Genomic DNA, 16,953 nt, shown 5'->3' with positions numbered 1-16,953 from the left:
GTCCAACCCCCCTGCAGTGAGCAGGGGCATCTTCAGCTAGATCAGGTTGCTCAGAGCCCCCTGGTTTAACTGCTCCTAAGCTGCTCCAGGACCTGGAAAAAAAGTCAGTTCAAAATCTGTGGTAAGCACTGTGCATGTATGGTTTTATTGCTCAGTTAAACTATTAGGAGCAGGGCATCTGTACATATATGTTTAATATCTTCCAGCTGCTGTAATACTGTATAATCATATAAAAGTCTTTAATTTAGGATGCTCTAGTTTTCCAGCAGTTAAAAAGTAATACAGTGACGGCAATTAACAATATGCATCCTTTCCTATGTTAAGGACTGCAGCAACCAAAAATATCTTCATCTTTATTGTTTATGCTGTTTACTTCCTTGTACTTCACTCAGCTTCAACAACAGAGCTAAGCCAGCTGAGGCTATTGTTTAAGATTTACCACCAAAAGCTGCATTTTTTCCAATTTTCCAAGAAGATGATTCTAATCGCAGTAGATGTTTTGAAAACTAATTTTAGCAAAAGAAAAATAACAGCTATACGCCTAAATCCCTACCTCGGCGCATTTGCTCCTGTTGCCTCCTCACCTTGGCCGCAGTCGTGTCCCGTCCAGCCTGGCAGGCAGAGGCACTGCCCCGTGGTCCGGTCGCAGGGCGCTCCCCCGCAGGAGCAGGACTGCCGGCAGCCCGCCCCGAACGTCCCCTCCGGACACTCTGCGTCAAAAACAGCCGTGTGAAAACTGCCCCCTCCTGAGACGCCTTTTCCAAGAGCGCGTTACCGATCAGACCCCACGCACCAAAGGAAAGCCCATCTGTGACAGGTCCCCGCGCTGCAGGCAGAGGAAGACCCCACTCGTGGGCTTGGATGCAACCGCTCTGTTATCCCCACCGGTCACCTGCAGCGGGGGCCTCTAGCCTTTCACAGCACTACCTTGGTTTGCCTGTTCAAGTATCACTCTTCTGCTGCTGCTTGTACTTTCCGTGAGTATTTCTTCATAGAGAAGAGACCGATCACCTGCCCAACAGCTGAGGCCAAACCAGTCTCCAAACCGTGAACGCAGCTCTGTAAAACAACCCGTTCCCTGGCCGCTGTGCCCCGGGCAGCCCCGGAGCCGGCCGTACCGCAGCACCGCTGCAAGCACCGGCAGCGTGGCGAACGCTCTGCCTCCGACACACGTGCTCATCCCACGGGCAGTGACCCGAGCCGCCCTGCTTGCTCTGTGCTGGGGTGCAGAGCCCCGCGTTCACAGCCCCCCAGCCCACACTGTCCCTTGACTTTTATAAGATGCTGTGAAGGCTTTTTACGGCCCTGGCTGAATGCCTCCGGAATCTGGAAGCCAGGCTTTTAAGAAGCAGCAAGCTTTGCAGCAGGTACGTTGCTGTAAAGCAATAAAGAAGGAGCAGCCCCATCCACAGGAGGAGTAAGCGCTTTTCCTTCCCTCTGCCCTGAATGCCAGGGTGGTACTGCTGATACCAGAAAGCTCGGTTTGCTCTTTGTACCCGTGACACAATTTAGCAGCCAGCTAATTATGTGCAGACTGAGGGCCTTAGATCCAAAGATCCCTAAATCCTTAAATCCAAAAAAGCTCCGCGCTCGCAGCCCCTTTTGTTCACCCAAGCCAATGTTTCGTAAGGCTTCGGCAGATGCAAGCACACCAGCATTCACAAATCACGGAGGAGAAGCACACCAGTGTGTAGATTTCAAGTGACACAGTGGAGTTTTTGTTATTCCTCCTCTTTGCTAATTGATGGCAGATGTTTGTCTTCACCCTTTAATAATTTCCAGATCCGAACAACAGCCAAGCGCCTACTATTTCTATACAAATATTTGTGTTATTTCCTGTGACTCCCCCCTACAGGCTTGAGCTCCTTTCTTATTCTTTTTAAAAATATCCCGACCGAAAGTGCCCAGCCCGCCGAGGCGCCGCGTGGCTCTGGAGGCAGCAGCCTCCCGCCGCGTGCGGGGGGCTCCGGGGCTGCCGGGACCCCTGCGAGGGGGCACAAGCCCTGCAAACGCTGCTCCCGTCGCTCCTCCTAACGCGATCCAGCTCTGTTAGCACTTGCTTGCATCGGAACTTTCTGTGACCATCTGCAGCTTTTGTTCTGGCCAACAGACCAGCTACGTTCTATGGGTTGTGGTGTTGCCCGAGATAAGCACGTGCTCGCAGCTTAATTGGGTTAATAGTTATAACCCTTGGCTGGGGTGGACGGAGTGCTTGGTTAAACAGAAGTTAGTGCAGAAACTGCCAGGATGCTTGAATCACGATTCAGATGCTGGGCACCGCAAGCCTCTTGATGCAGCGTGTCTTCTCTTAATGCAGCATGTCTTCAGGTGCGGGCTTCAGGAGTTCAGCTTCCTGCTTTTTCTGTTGGATCTGACCAGTTGAAATGTGATTCAGGGACGACTCACAAGAGGAGGAGGTTGGCTTTTCAACCGTTGATGGGCTTCGAGGCTGGCAAAACACCTTTGTTGGAAGAAAGTCACGCTCTCTGACACCCCAACTATCTCCTGGGATCTTGAAAAGCTGCGCCCTCAGAGCTTGAGTGTTACCCTGCACACACAGAGCTCTCCAGTTTAGTTACCTTACTCAACTGGCCCTTTTTATGAAGCGCAGAAAATTGCTCTAGGAGGCTCATACACCGGCAGAAGTTTAAATCCTAATGTAAATGAAATATAAAGTTTTCTTTTCCACTTGCAGATCAAATAGAGTTTCAATATGGACTAGAGAAGAGTGGAAAATGGGATACGCTTCTGCTGGGCACTGGTTGCTTGGAAGTAAAAAGTCATCAAAGGCGGCGGAAAGATAACTAGATATCTATCACCTTCATCTACAAAAGCAGAGATGCCCAAGTGGCAGGATAAAGTGAGACCTTGTTCTCCTTTTCTGAATAAGACTCATTATGCAGGAGAATTCCTGCTTCCCTGCTTTAAAGGGATTGCGGCACTTTACAAAGACCTGCAAATGGCAGCTCTTGTGTCCCCTAAAGCCACGGCAACATCTCACTCATGAACTCAGCTGCAGCGGGCTCAGGGGGCTGAGAGAGCGCAGGAGGGATTCGGGAAGTCCTGTCTTGTTTTGTGAAGGTCGCATGCGTGGGGAATGGTGAGTTCACAGCACGCTCAGAGCTGCCTGCGGGGCCCCTGCCTTACCTTGATCGCAGCTCTCCCCGCGGTAGCCTCGGGGACACTCTTTCCAGCACTCTCCGGTGACATGGTCGCAAGACACTTCTGGAGAGCAGCTACATTTCTTCTTGCAGCCATCCCCGTAATAGCCAGGGTCGCAGTCTGTTAGCAACCATAATTGAAAAGAAAGAACATCTGGCATTACTCAGCGGACCCAGGAGGAGCGGCAGCCCCGGCTCGCAGCGGCGGGCACCGGGCAGCGCCATCCCGAGCCGGTGGCTGGGCGCAGCCGGCTGGAGGAGGCCCACCGTCCGGCACTCCGGCCCACCGTGCCGGTTCTGCGAGCTAACTTAGCGTGACCGACTCTGACAGCAAGTTTCATTCCCAGTCTAGATAACGAGAGCTGAGACAGTCTTAGGAGGGTGGAAAGCGAGCTGGGGTTTTCTCCAAGAAAATAGGTTGGGGGAAAGAGGCTGCGAGAGGAGAAGGGGGGATGCTCCGCGCATTCTTCTCGGCAACTCACTCATCTCACAGTGCTGGCCGCGGTAGCCGGGTTTGCATTGGCAGGAGCCGTCCCTCTTGTCGCAGTCCTGCGTGTTCTGCTGCACGCAGCGGCACTCTTCGGAGCAGCCGGGGCCGAACGCCCACTTCGGGCAAACTGGATGCAGAGGGAACTGGTCAGTGACCCGCGAGGCCAAATGACACCCGGCAAGGGACAGAAACCTTGCCACCCAGCGCTGGCCCTTCCCAGGGTGGTACCTAGAAAGGCTGCGATCTAAGCATAATATAGAGCTCGTAAAAAAGAGGAGGGCAGGCATACCTAAATGGCAGTACCGTCCATATAAGCCAGGATCGCACAGACAGGCTCCGTAAATCCGATGGCAACGACCCCGGTTGGCACAGTTGCACTTTTTCCTGCATTGTTTCCCAAAAAATCCTTTAGGGCACCCTAGCAATAGAGAGAGATTTTCTGGGAAGATGAGTCAATTTGGGCCCATCATTTTATTTCCAGCAGACCACAGGAAAACCGTATCAGACTCAAAGCTGTATAACATCAGAAATGAACCTAGGCAAAGGACGCAGGGAGTGTGGAAAAGAAGGCTGGCTTGTTTTCTGACCGGGAATGTGCTTGTGTCTCTACACAAGGTAATGATAAGAGTGATCAGATTCCCTGCATCAGCTCAAAATCAGATCGCTCCAGCAGTCGGCACTCCCGACATGCACAGTGCATTTCCCTTGCTGCCACTTTCCATCCACGCAGGGTCCCTCGAGGGCAGCCATCAGCGCTGGACCTTATTGGAATGGTAAGGCTGGCTGTGCGAGAAATCTGCCCCGCAGGGCTCCGAGAAGTCAATCTTTTTCATACGTGAGAAAGTAATCCATGAGGCCGTTCCTATTGATAAGTAACAGGGACATTTGCACTATTAAGGGAATGAAATTACTGTTCTTTCTCTGTTGTCCTAAAGATCTTAATATTGGAAGCACATGGCAGACAGGCCGTGTCAGCAGAAAGCTCCGGCCAGCATCTGTCCAGGCAGCACATGCCTTCTCCCGTGTGATAAGGACAGCAGAGAGTTTAAGCAAAGGAAATGCCACCCTGGGGCAACAGAGCAGTTCCTCAGTGTTTATTTTAATCTTACCTTCCTGTCTTTGCTCTGTACCCCTCAATCACCTCCTTCCTACAGAAAGGAAAGGTCAGGGTATCTCTTGCATTCATTTGCATTCTGCTTCATCTCCCCCTTCACTAATAGTTCCCAGATGCTCCTAACCATTTGTCTGAAGTCATTGGGTCTGAATCTCTTATTGACTCACTCTTTTTGTATTTTTAGATGATCCCCCAGGTTTTAACTCTTTGGGAGAACAAACACCTACTGCAAGTGACACCTCCTTTTGCAGTACTTTGGGTAACTACTGTTGTCACAGCTTTTCAATGCTTTGGGGTTTTTTTTCAGTGGAAAATACCCCACAGTTCTGTAAATTTGCCATTGAACATCAGTTTTGGCATTCTTTTCTGCGTCCACCATTGAATGCTCAGAGAAATATAGATGGCTGCCCACATCACTGCTGAGCAGTCAACAGGGACTGCAAGGGTCTTCCTGTGCAAAGACAACGCATACTACCTGGAGCACTGTTTTGTGGGTGAAGAATCCCCTTTACTGCCTTTTCCTCATTAAAAATACATTTTTCCATGCAAGACTAGGTGACCCAGCTACAAAGTGACCCTGTCACAGGGAGCAGGGATGCGTTAGAGCCACTCACACTGGGATGGTTCAACAGAAGAGCTGAAAGATGCTTTCAGTGAACAGCTACAAAGGGAGCAGTGTAATGCAGTCTGTGGAAAACATTTTAAGGCTTCAGAGAAGCACAAGCGGAACATCAAAAAGCGGCATCAGAGATGGCTGTAACAGCCATTTATCAAATTATGGCAAATGCTGTGCGAACACCTCAAGAGACACAGAAAGGAGCTACCTCCGCAGGCCGGGGAGCATCACTCGCAACTCGCTGTTTCTATTTCCTTATAGGAAAATGTTTTAGGGAGAAAAGAAAACCGCAAGGGAGGCCCCAGCGTCCTGTGCCTGATGTCAGGGCCCTGCAGAGGGGCCATCCTGCCTTCTCGCAGTGAGCCGCGGCACGCCGCACCCCGCCAGGCCCCGCACCTCGCGGCGGGCTGCGGCCAGAGGGAAGGGGATCGCCCTCGCTGCGGTGCGAGGCGGGCGACGGAGAGCCGCGAGCTTACCGTCTTGGCAGAGCTCGCCGGCCACGCCGGGCGGGCAGCGGCAGGCGCCCGTGGCGGGGTCGCAGGTGCCGCCGTTCTGGCAGAGGCAGGCCAGGCTGCAGTTCCTCCCGAAGGTGCCGGCCGGGCAAGCTGGGGCGAGAGACGGAGGTGAGGCTCAGGCGGCTGCCGCGGCCACCGTGCATCCCAGAGCAGGGACAAGAAGCGCCTTCTCGCCCGCTGCCCTCCAGCATCACTCACTCTGGTTACAGAGGATGCCGGTCCAGCCTGCCGGGCAGTCGCAGCCCGTCTCCTCTGCGTTGCACATGCCTCCGTTCTGACAGTCCTCGCAGGTCAGGCTGCAGTCGGGGCCGAACGTGTGCTCCAGGCAGACTGCAACGAGAGGCGCGGCAGGTGAAAAGCCCTCCCCAAGGCTGCCGCAGCATCTCGGAGAGTTTGGGCAGAGAAACCCCCTGTGTACAGGCTGCGGCAAAGCTAAGTGCATCTGTGTTGCAACACAGAAAGGTACTTGGCGAACTCATGGGTATGCTCACCAAACACTAATACACCCAGCATGCGCGATTAACTCTGAAGACTTCCAAGCAAAGTATGCCATTTACCAGCGCTGCAAAATGCCCACCGAATTTTTCTGAAAGCGTGTGCTCTCCTCTTGCTTCCATCTCTTCCTCGTCTTCTTCGTAGTCATCATTAAAGAGCTGGGTAAGTTCATCTCGCAGGATTGCAACATGAGGGATTGGGCGGATCGCAGGGCGCTGACCGTCCAGAGCTTCCACAGGGTCCTCTATAGCTAGGGAAGCAGTCACAGAGACGACAACGTCAGAGTTCTCCGAGAGGCGCGTGGTAAAGCAGAACCTCTGCCGGTAAGAAAGGGAAACCAGAAATATCTGCACGGGCTTGGGGCACCTGATTTGGCTCGGTTTGCCCCGCTGATCTCTATATTGACACCTATTGCATGTTTGTTTTGGCTAGAATGGGCACGGGCCAGCTAAGTGACTTCAAGGTCTATGGGAGAAGCTTTGATCTTAACCTTGACCCACAGCTCTGGCTTCTCACAGAACGGAGCTCGCGCTCACCCCATCGCCTTTGCCCTCCTGTTTTTCTGACCAGAGCTTCTTTGAGCTTTCAGGGAAGTTAGTTCTTTTCTGGATTAAACAAGTCCGCCCATATAACAGAATTAAGCAATGCCTTTCAGCTTGGTCCTCCTTTTGGAAAGAATATCTACCATGTACCAGGTACAGCTACAGGTTCCCTCCCCTCGCAGGCAGGCAAGGGTTAAAAGCCGGGCAATCAAGCTAAGCACAGGCACACTTGGGAGCGGGACAGGGGCTGCAGAGCCTACAAAAGCCACCGGGCCAGAGGAGGCTCAGGTATTTTGCCAGAGCTGGGGGGCACCAAGTGCTGCTCTTCTGTGTCCAGACCTCAGGAAGCCCTCCCAGGGACCTGGCAATGCTGCCGGGGGTTGTTGGCCGAAGCGAGTGGGGTGCTGCCTGCCCTACCGCGCGAGTGAGGTGGGTAATACTGTGTTTGGTCGTGGGGTAAAGACACTACTGCTTAAAAAAAGAATCCATTATTTCTTATAAGGAAAAACTGTAGAGGCTGGTGCCTGTGGAAAGGGTTCTGGTTCTGTGCTTAATGCGGAGTCATCCCTGCAGGCCGGTGTAAGTGTAGCTGTGCCAAAATCCCCTGCGCTCCTCTGGAAAGTGCTGTGTAACATGGCCGAAATAGGGCTGGTCCCATCAGGGGAAAGCTCTCCACTGGTGGTGTGAGTCATTTCCACCGCTAACAGCCGCAAGTGCCGCGAGGAAGCTGGAGGAGGGCGCGCAGGGCTGAGAAGCTCCGGCTGCGCCGGCGCTGGCTCGGCCGGCGGCGGCAGGGGAGGCTGTGCCGGGGCGCGGGGAGCAGCCTGCCGCTCCGCCGGGCAGCGGCAGGGACGTTGCACTTACAGGCGCAGCTCCTTCGGTCTTCCTCCAGTTTGTATCCAATCTCACAGCTGCACTGGAAAGAGCCTGGCTGGTTCTGGCACGCGTGTTCACATCCGCCGTTATTTGAAGAGCACTCATCCACATCTAAAAAACAGGGGATACTCCAGTGTAATGGCAGCAGGCCCCCTGTACAGGACAGGGGCCACGGACCTGTCCATGGATCAGCGAGTAGGCTGATAGCATCCCCTCTGGTAATTATGCAAAGCCATCTGACTCCAAAAATTGAGTGAGACTGTGACTCAGGGAGCCCTGGGTTTCCGAGTACCATGTGCTGGGTTTCAGCTCATATTTGTCGCTAATTGTGTGGAAACAGGTGGGTAAACTTGGGGTTTTGCCTGTGGAATGCTATTGGAGAGCTTTGGTAGGGAGAACGACTCATTAGGAGGAAAAAAGCCCCAAATTCTTTATGCTGAGGCGACTCAGAGAGCTGACGGTAAAACTGCTATGGGCTGGGGCAGACTGGAAGAAATGCGTGGCTGTTCACAACCAGGTAGGACAATTTCTTGTTCTCTTTATTAAAAGCTTGTGTTAGTCACCGTCTTAGCTGTATTTTACACAGACACTTTTATTTGCCTGTATCCCTTGGGTGAAAATGATGGGCGATATTGGCCTCTGGGGTTGAACATAAAATGACTTCTGTGAATCGCTCCAGGTCAGACCTGGAGCAACTCGCTTTGAGATATCCTGATCTGAATCCCGTGTGTTCAAGAGCCCCATACTACTCTTCAGTTGTGCTGGGCTAGTGTACGGGTTAGAACAGCTGAGCTGCCAGTAAGCAAACTGAGGGGGCTGACAACATACGGAAAAGCAGAAGCAGAGGAACCCGTTCCGTGTGTGTCCCTCGCCGCGCCGCAGGGCTGAGGACCCCAGCGCTGCTGGTTTACTTTGGGAGTCCAGCTAGATGTTTCTGCTTACCATCACACCCACAGCCATCTGTGCTGAGCCTGTATCCAGCGTAGCAGGCACACTCGTAGCCTCCAGGATAATTGTAACAGTCTTGCTGACAACAGTGAGAACCATTGTCACATTCATTGATATCTAAATAAAAAACAAAGGGCACTGGATGTTAATACACATCTAGCTTTGCAGTGGTGACAGTACTTGTTAAAATCGCTCCGTGACTAGTTCTGGTAAGCTGTTACTGATCTGACTGCCAAATGCTGAGCTAGCATTCTTGCTTTCCTCTGAAATAAGTGAGCTTTATGTTAACAGAGCATCCTTGGCAATGTGTTCCCCAGCCAAGGGAGGAATCCTGAATCCTAGAGGCCTGTGGGAAGTTAACCGTGGTTTTCGGTTCAAGATTGGTCTTAAAGGTTTTGTGTGCTTCCAAATAGGGGGTGATTCCAACCATAACGCTGAGTCTTGCTTTTGGATTTACCCCGTTACAAGTACTGATGTCGAGTACAGAGACGGGAGAGAACTGCATGGTTCCTTCAGAGGGTCTCAGAGTGAGGTCTCTGCAGGGTGGACCTGGATAACCCAGAGAAAGCAGAGCTCCTGCACCTTTCAGGTTCAAGCCCCTTGAATGGGACCTTCATTTTCCACTATGAAGTGGAATTACCGTGGTGCCAATGTAGTAGTGGGGCTTGTGAAGCATCCCCCTACCACCAGAGGAGGCTGGACCAAGGGGGTGTCTGGTAGGAAAACAAATAGCACTGCTGGGCTACAGAAAGTGTCCTGGGCTTTGCAGTATGCAAAGGAATGATCTTTCAGAGTAGACTTCAGTTCAGGGCCTGGCTTTTTTGCTTCCCATGTCATGTTATCGTATGGAAACAGCTCCTACAGCTTCCTCAGAGCCACAGAGGAAAGAAAATGTCCTGGGGCTTTTGGGTTCCTCTCTGGCAGAGGAATCGCTCCCCTTCGCACAAGTAACTGTGGGTGCCTGTGGCAGCCTGCGAAGGAGAATATCTGTTCCTAACAGATGTCCTGACAGACAGGCTCCCCGAGAACTGCAGGGAGAAGGTGGTACTGGACAAAGAAGAAACAAATTCAAGAATTATTTCCTGAGTAATGCGAACCGCAATTCTACACCATGCGGAAATACGTAAGTACTGTTTTGCATCCCTAAACACTGTTCCCTTTGTTAGCAACCACCTATTTGCTGGTTTTATGGAAAGAGAAGTCTTTAGGTGCAAGTGCCTCAATGCACCGAGGCATAGACACTCCAACTAACCTGCAGGAAGGGCACCAGGACTTCCTACAGCTTTGGAGCCTCTGAAGGATGGAAACACCCACCCAGCCTCGCTGTGCAAGTTGGAGCCACGGCCCCATCGTGAGCGCAGGAGTAAACCACAGCCCAACACAGCGGTGCGGGAAGCGGCTGGCTCGTGAGCACCACGGTGGGTTTGTGACTGTTATTTGCTGCAAGGGGCTCAGAGTAATGCAATATAAAGAGCATGCCTCCACTTCATAGCATTTACAGAGCTTGAGGTGCATCTCGCCCTCACCTGTCCATTAACACATGCTTTATAGAGCCGGATGGGGCTGAAGCACACTTGGCTTGCAGCTAGTGACTCACCCACATCACTCACTCACTCGAATTACACTGCTGCTTCCTTTGAGATAACAGGCAAGATGGTACATTCTGAGTAACATCCCTTCTCGACGTAGGCTTACAGGCATCCGAGATGTGCGTCTGTATCTGCCAATGCTGCCTTAGATCAGTTTCAGCAGGGAAAATCTAACCAGTTCTGGAGCCAATGTCTGCTGTCCAAGTAGGTCTGAGTGGAGGTGTGAGGATGTCTTCAAGTAGAGCAATAGCTAATTTCCTTTTATTTTGCATCTGTTTCTAGCCTCGTTAACCTGTTTGTTCTGCATAAACACATAGCACTAACGTAGAGAGATCCTCGTCATTACCTGAGAAGTGCTTGTAAAAACAAGATGTGTACCTTTCCCTTGCCTTACCAGTGCATGTCTTCTGGTCCTCTTCAAGCCGATAGCCAAAATTACAGGTACAGACTGGGCCAGAGCTGGTGTGGTGGCACATATGGGAACAGCCACCATTGTTGGCTTCGCAGCTGTTCACGATCTCCATTTCTATCCCTGGAAAAGGCACACCGTTAGGATCCTGCCGCGTGCGCCGCACGGCTGTACTCCCGCGGTGCTGCGCTCGAGCAGGCGCCCACACGGCAGCCGCCAGCTGAGCTCCCCGCGTGTGCGCTTTTGTGTGCACAGCCCTGCTGAGCAGAAGAGTGATCTGCAGTGGGGAAAGGATGAAAATAGTTCTGCACAAAGGCCACCGCTGGGCTGGGAAGGGATGTATAAAAATAAACCAATGGATCCCAGGCAACACCCCATGTAGCCTCTTAGGGACAGGCTGTGGAGCAGGCTCTGGACAATCTCTGAGATGAACCAGACCGTAGACGAAACTGCTCCTGTTCCTGACAAGCTGCAGTATGTGCTGCCAACCAAAAGTTGGCTCGGTCCTCGTCAGTACGGAGCTGTTCTGATGCCAGCTAGGAATGGGAGCAGCAGAATACAGCTAACTGTGGGAACATCCAGATGCCTACAGCTAGAAATGTTAGTTTCTGACATGTTAAAAATGGTAGGCGCAAACATCAATAGCAGCCATATATCATCTTAGCTTGGCAAAGTTTATGTAAACTTCAGTCTAGTTAATTAAGCTTTCTTAAACTAAAAGGAACTTGTACCATGAAGCTTTGACTCAGTCCTGAAGCTCAGGGAAACAATTTCTGCCTTCAAGAACATTTTTTGGGTTTTTAGTGTGTTCAGACCCAAGGAGGATGAAAGAAGGGGAGCTTGGTGCTTCCCAATGGATCTGTGTGCGTCAAAACCAAGAGCGGTGCCATGGTGGAAGACTATCTTCCAGATTTCACAACATGAACATAGTCCCTCTGTCTTTCCTTTTCTCATTAATGCAAGAACAGCCAGGGTTCTGTGTAAAAGAAACGTGCTAGAAGGGGCAGGGAGAAACACTTTTTATACTAGAAGGCTAGTTAATTCTATAGCTGGCCCCAAAGGAGATGTGTTGTCAATGGTTATGGCAAAGAGTCACAGCTGGAGGAGCCACATCGGAACACGACGGGGGCTTGTGCTTCTGCTGTCCCTGCTGTCAACAGTGACCCCCCAGGGCTGGCATCTCTTTACCAGGGGCTTACCTGGAAAACCAGGGCTTGAACAGCAATAACACCAGCGTTTTGTCACCTGTGCGCCAGTTAGCTGAGGCCATAAAGGGTAATCTTCCCTGCTGCATAGGCACAGCGCTAGTTGAGGAGGTAGCTAAGATTTATTGGGCATAGACCTGGCTTCCTACTCTGTGTTCCTAGGAAGAAAGGTGTGTACTTGCTTAGGCTCTTGAATAGTGTGTCATCAGTCTAGTTCCTCTCATTGCTGTCAGTTTGCCTTTCAAGATCCATTTACGGTCTGCAAAGCCTTACCCTCATACCCTTGGCAGGCTCCCAGTGAGAGCTGCACAGGTGGAGCATCACAGCTTCCAGTAACACCAGCTGCCAGCACTGGGACTGCCATGGGGGCTTGGGTCTGAAAGGGGGCCGCTAGTGCTAAATGCTGATAGCTCTGCTTTGGCCTGTCCCTGCTGCTGTGTATGAGCTGAACAGAGATGTACGGACAATCTGGCTCAGTCTTGCAGAGTAGTGTTTATTTCTTTTCTTGATGGGAGCAGATGTGATCACTTCACTAGCTCAATTCCTTCTTCAGTTACACATCTGCAGCTGACTGAACTCATCCAACAAAGTCCCCAAGAGCAGAACTTGGGCCTATTTGGAGCCAAATGGCTCCAAATAAATTGCCTAAACCAGCAAAAGTAGTTTCATGGTAACTTCAAAGATCAAAGTTTTTTTTATCTTGGTGGGAGAGTAAACAGCCCCAAACCTGCTTGTGAAATTCTTCAAAAAAAGCCTGCTATGACTCAGCCCCACCAATTCACAGAGGATAGGGTATAAACACTTGCCTGCAGAAGCAAGCCCGCCTCCCGGCCCCAGCTGAGCTGGGGGTCTGCATGCAGTACTCACGGTAGCATTGCTTGCCGTCTGCCCCCAGCTCGTAGCCTGGGTTACAGGCACACTTAAAGGAGCCGCGAGTGTTGAGGCACTGGTGTGCACACATGGCCAGTCCGGTCAGACATTCATTCACGTCTGCAAGAGATGAGCAATCGGTAATCAAAGCAGTTTGAGCACTAACTTTCTTCCCAAGGGACAACTGTTACTATCTTCAAGCTTGTCATTGCTTTCTTGCACCCTGAATCCTTTGCGGGGGTCCAGACCAATAAAGAAATGGTTAAGAGTTCAGAATTACCATAAAACTTCCTAGGAAATTGGATCACATGAAAGTCAAGTGTTTTTCCAGGCAACTCAAGCAGGGCTTTTGGACATATGTCAACCGAGCACTTTCGTGCCACCCCTCTGGAAGGCTTGTGCATCCCTCCATTAAATTCACAAACACTGATAATTACTGCAGCTGAGCACTACTTCACCCTGTGAGACACGGCGGCTGTTCTCCGTGACAGCCTTGCTGTAGGAGCTTACCTTCACAGGCCTTATTGTCAGGCGCCAGCCGGTAGCCAGGGTGGCACTCGCAGCGGGCTGTTCCACGGTGGTTGTGGCAGCGGTGCATGCAGCCCCCGTTCCTGTCGGTGCAGGGGTTCCTCACTGCAGGTCAAAGCAGAACAGGCAGGATTATTTCATACTAATCCTAGCTCTTATTGGCATTATGCTAATGGGAAACAGAGCATCAAGCAGTTACGCCTAGCAAAAATGTCTGCAACCTGTGAAAGACTCTTCTCCACCAGGCAGAAAGTCTCTGCTACTGTTTACCGCTCCACCCAGGCAGGAGGATTTACACCGTGAGAGATCCTGCAAAAGGCAGGCACTAATCTGAATAAAACCTTTCCTGCAGAAGCTTGGCACAGGCACGTCCCTCTACAGAGATGACAGAGCAAGCACTAGGCAAATTTGTTTCAGTTTGAGGGGTTTGCCAATCTCTGACCTGCTCCAGGGCCTGGGCACATGCTACAAAACCCTACCGACTGCTGCATTTTCAGTACACCAGTTGTTCCTTTTCCTTAGCGACTTTGCAGCTAAAGACTTCCCTCCTCCTACTTCTTGAATGCCAACTGCTATGAATGAGGAGATTAAACTTCTGCTCTATATCCCCTTCAGCTTCTCTCCCTCCTGCAGCCAGGAGCAGGTCAGCCAGAAAGCTGTCTGCAAGCAGAGGGAGAAGATCCCGTCCCGCTGCGACATGCTGCTGTTCCTTCCCTTTCTCCGAAGTGTGTGCCTTCATACAGTTTCATTTTTGTTGGCTACACTCCTTCAGCTCTTCCTTGCCTTTCAGACTAAGCTGCAGAGTATGTCCATGACAATATAACGTGCCGAGTTTTTACTGGAGAGGAATTCCCCGGTCTGATCTATTTGACATCTGATAAAAGGCCGACGCAAAGCTCTGCCTCCCCAGCTTCCCGTGCGCGCTCGCAGACTCACAGACGCAGCGTTTGCCGTCTTCCCGCAGCTGGTAGTTGTGCCGGCACTGGCACCGGTGCTGTGCCAGCGTCACCTGCACGCAGTCGTGTTCGCAGCCGCCGTTGTTCAGGGCGCACGTGTTCACAGCTACGAGGCAAAGGGACAGAACGCGCATCACGAAAATGACAGCGCCTGGGTGAGCCTCTCGCACGGGACCAGGGCAAATGGCACGTGCTCGCGCAGAGCGCTGCTAACGAGAATTTAGAATTGGGGCTAAAGCGAGAAGTTTGTGGCAAACTTCATAAGCTCAGTTAGGAACGCCTGTTCTGTATGCAGCGCACGAGGGAGGCTGCCCACCGCTGAGCCAGGCCTCCTCGAGATGGGCGCCCTTCTCTTTAAAGGTAAGCTTGGCTCAACAATGTCAGGGAGCAGCTTAAAATCGCTCTTGTCTACAACAAGAGTTCCCAGCAGCTCTCCTGGGAGGCAAGGCCAGGACGTGGGGGTCTGGGCTAGTCCCCTGCAGTGTGACACGGGAGGGAAGATGGCAACCGGCATGCTTCCTAACGAGCATCGCCCCGCTCCGAAGGGTCCTGTGTCAGCGGGCAGGCTTCTCGCACTGCCTTACTGCTGAAATTGTCGTAATTTTGGTCAAAGACAGTTACTGCAGGTGCAATGCCACAGCTAGGTCAGCTTAATGACAGCTCAGAGAGTTGCACTCAGGTGTATTAAGGTTTTCCTGTAACAAAACAATATGGAAAATTAAGTTTCTGGCTCCACGCTGTGCAAAAGACACCAATTAGAAAGGACAAGGCCCAGCAGGTGCCATCAGTTCTTCTGGGAATAGTTAAGGAAAAATGTTTTAAGATGCCTCCTGCACGTCCGTACTTCGATGGGGTGAAACAACCCCCGGCTCGGTGCTTCGACTAGGAGGTTTCTACATGACCGTTAGGACGCGTGTCCTCGCCCCCACTGCGAGTAGCTGGTGCTGCAACCAGCAGCGCTGCCGAGCCGGAGCGCGTGGGGATGCGCTGGCGGGAGCTGGGGCTTCATCCTAAGTGCAGGCGGGACTGGGAATTGAGATTCCCGACTGGTGTTCCTGGCCGTGCCACAGTGTTTCTGTGTGGCCTTGCGCAAGGCACTTTCCTGCCCAAAGGATTTCAAACAGTCAGAAAACAGAAGGTTTTGCCTAGGCTACGGCAGAAAACAGATCTTATGACCGAACATGTGGATTATCTTCTCTTTACAAGCTTGCTATCATTAATCAGCCTTAAAATAGCCTTCCCCCACCCCCCCGCTCTTATAAGCCCAGGCTTCTCTGCAGGGTAAGCAACAAAAGCACGATGTTTAACCGGCGATGCGTGCACCTTGCAAGCAGCAAGTGGGGAGAGTTTCCCTGCTTATTTTTACTAGGCTGCAGCTATCTGGGACCACTGACCTTGTATCCAGGAGAAATTTGAGCTACGTTTTGCTAGCGGGGCGAGCCTGGAAAGCATATGCTAGTAAAAGCCTTACTGAGGACTCCGAATCCCGGGGCGCAGATGAGCAGCAGCTCGCCTGCGATGGCTGGCCTCGGGCACCAACGCGTTGCAACGGGCGGGCGGGCCAGCGCCTCGTCCGAGTACTCAGAAGAGTGTTTTCTATAGGCAAAGTACTGGAAGTAACTTGATTAAGCCTCTTGTATATTGGGCAGAGGAGGAAAATAAAAGGCAATTCACATTTCTTTTCCTGCAAACATTTTTCCCTGCAAAAATTATGCCTTGACTCAAAGCTGAGGAGCTCTCTCGTTTCAAACTTTTAAAAACTAACTTCCCACTGTATGCCTCTAATTAACTAAACAGCATCTGGGGCAATAAAAGTGACTTAATAAGGTCTAAGTACACAACATATGGCTGGAGCAAGAACTATCAGTTTATGTTAGTTGTGCTGACATCGTTTCCTTTAATCCATTTGGAAGGAAACAACAGAAATACTGAACGTTCCTGAAAAGTTATGGGTCAGAGTTACAGTACTCAAGATTTAGCAGAGATGGGTGGTCATTTTAAAATATTCTGATATATTAAAGTGTTTAATAACATATATTCAAAAATACCCATAAATAATGTGCTTGTTGGAGTGGGTTTTTTTTAAAAAGAAGTAAAACAATTCTAATGCCTGCCAAAACATTCCTTCATATGGGAAAAGTACTGGGCCAACGTATAACAAGCCAACACATTTTACGTCTAAAATAACCTCTCAGTATGCAGTTATTTGTATGAACTTGCAGTCCTGATAACTGCCCTCCTTGCATACCTCTAAAGGACAACTTTTCAGAGTGGGAAAAAGTAAAGTCCAGGTTGTTCTTTATCACACAAAATCCAAGCAGACAGAAATCCCGCGAGGTTGGCTACAGCAGACTTTCCAAAAGCGTTACTTCTACACCCAAGAAGATCAACACGTCTGCCTGGGTTGCGCTGCGCCGAGACACCCGCCCCGCGCCCCGCGGCAGCCGGGGCCGCTGGAGCTCTGCAGCGGCAAAAACTGCTCCTGAACGGCGGAGGAAACCACGCGCTCGATGCACGGGACGTGGCAAGGCTCGGCCACCGCGAGCGGCTCGAGCAGGGTACAGGCACCAACTAAAAGGACGGGCGTTCCTGTTCCAGCGGGTCCTCCTTGGCCAAGGTGTTTAAGCACAACCAAGTGC

At 51.4% G+C, this 16,953-nt stretch overlaps 1 protein-coding gene across 8 annotated transcripts in view; it reads right to left on the bottom strand.

Annotated features, from left to right (window-relative positions):
* The window catches only part of MEGF6 (multiple EGF like domains 6), a 109,341-nt gene that overhangs the window by 16,024 nt on the left and 76,364 nt on the right, over window positions 1-16,953 (bottom strand). For all 8 annotated transcript variants that reach the window (XM_064470505.1, XM_064470508.1, XM_064470507.1 and 5 more), the window contains 13 exons: window positions 14,295-14,420; window positions 13,341-13,463; window positions 12,828-12,950; window positions 10,741-10,878; window positions 8,752-8,874; window positions 7,798-7,920; window positions 6,474-6,641; window positions 6,095-6,226; window positions 5,858-5,986; window positions 3,941-4,069; window positions 3,644-3,778; window positions 3,148-3,282; window positions 585-710 (listed from right to left, as the gene is read on the bottom strand). In XM_064470505.1, coding sequence (XP_064326575.1) covers window positions 585-710; window positions 3,148-3,282; window positions 3,644-3,778; window positions 3,941-4,069; window positions 5,858-5,986; window positions 6,095-6,226; window positions 6,474-6,641; window positions 7,798-7,920; window positions 8,752-8,874; window positions 10,741-10,878; window positions 12,828-12,950; window positions 13,341-13,463; window positions 14,295-14,420 — 1,710 coding nt within the window. The remainder of the gene's footprint in view (window positions 1-584; window positions 711-3,147; window positions 3,283-3,643; window positions 3,779-3,940; window positions 4,070-5,857; window positions 5,987-6,094; window positions 6,227-6,473; window positions 6,642-7,797; window positions 7,921-8,751; window positions 8,875-10,740; window positions 10,879-12,827; window positions 12,951-13,340; window positions 13,464-14,294; window positions 14,421-16,953) is intronic.

This window comes from Phalacrocorax carbo, chromosome 20 (assembly GCF_963921805.1).
Source record: "Phalacrocorax carbo chromosome 20, bPhaCar2.1, whole genome shotgun sequence".
In the NCBI taxonomy this organism is placed as follows: Eukaryota; Metazoa; Chordata; class Aves; order Suliformes; family Phalacrocoracidae; genus Phalacrocorax; species Phalacrocorax carbo.
This window is presented reverse-complemented; position numbering and strand designations above follow the sequence as displayed.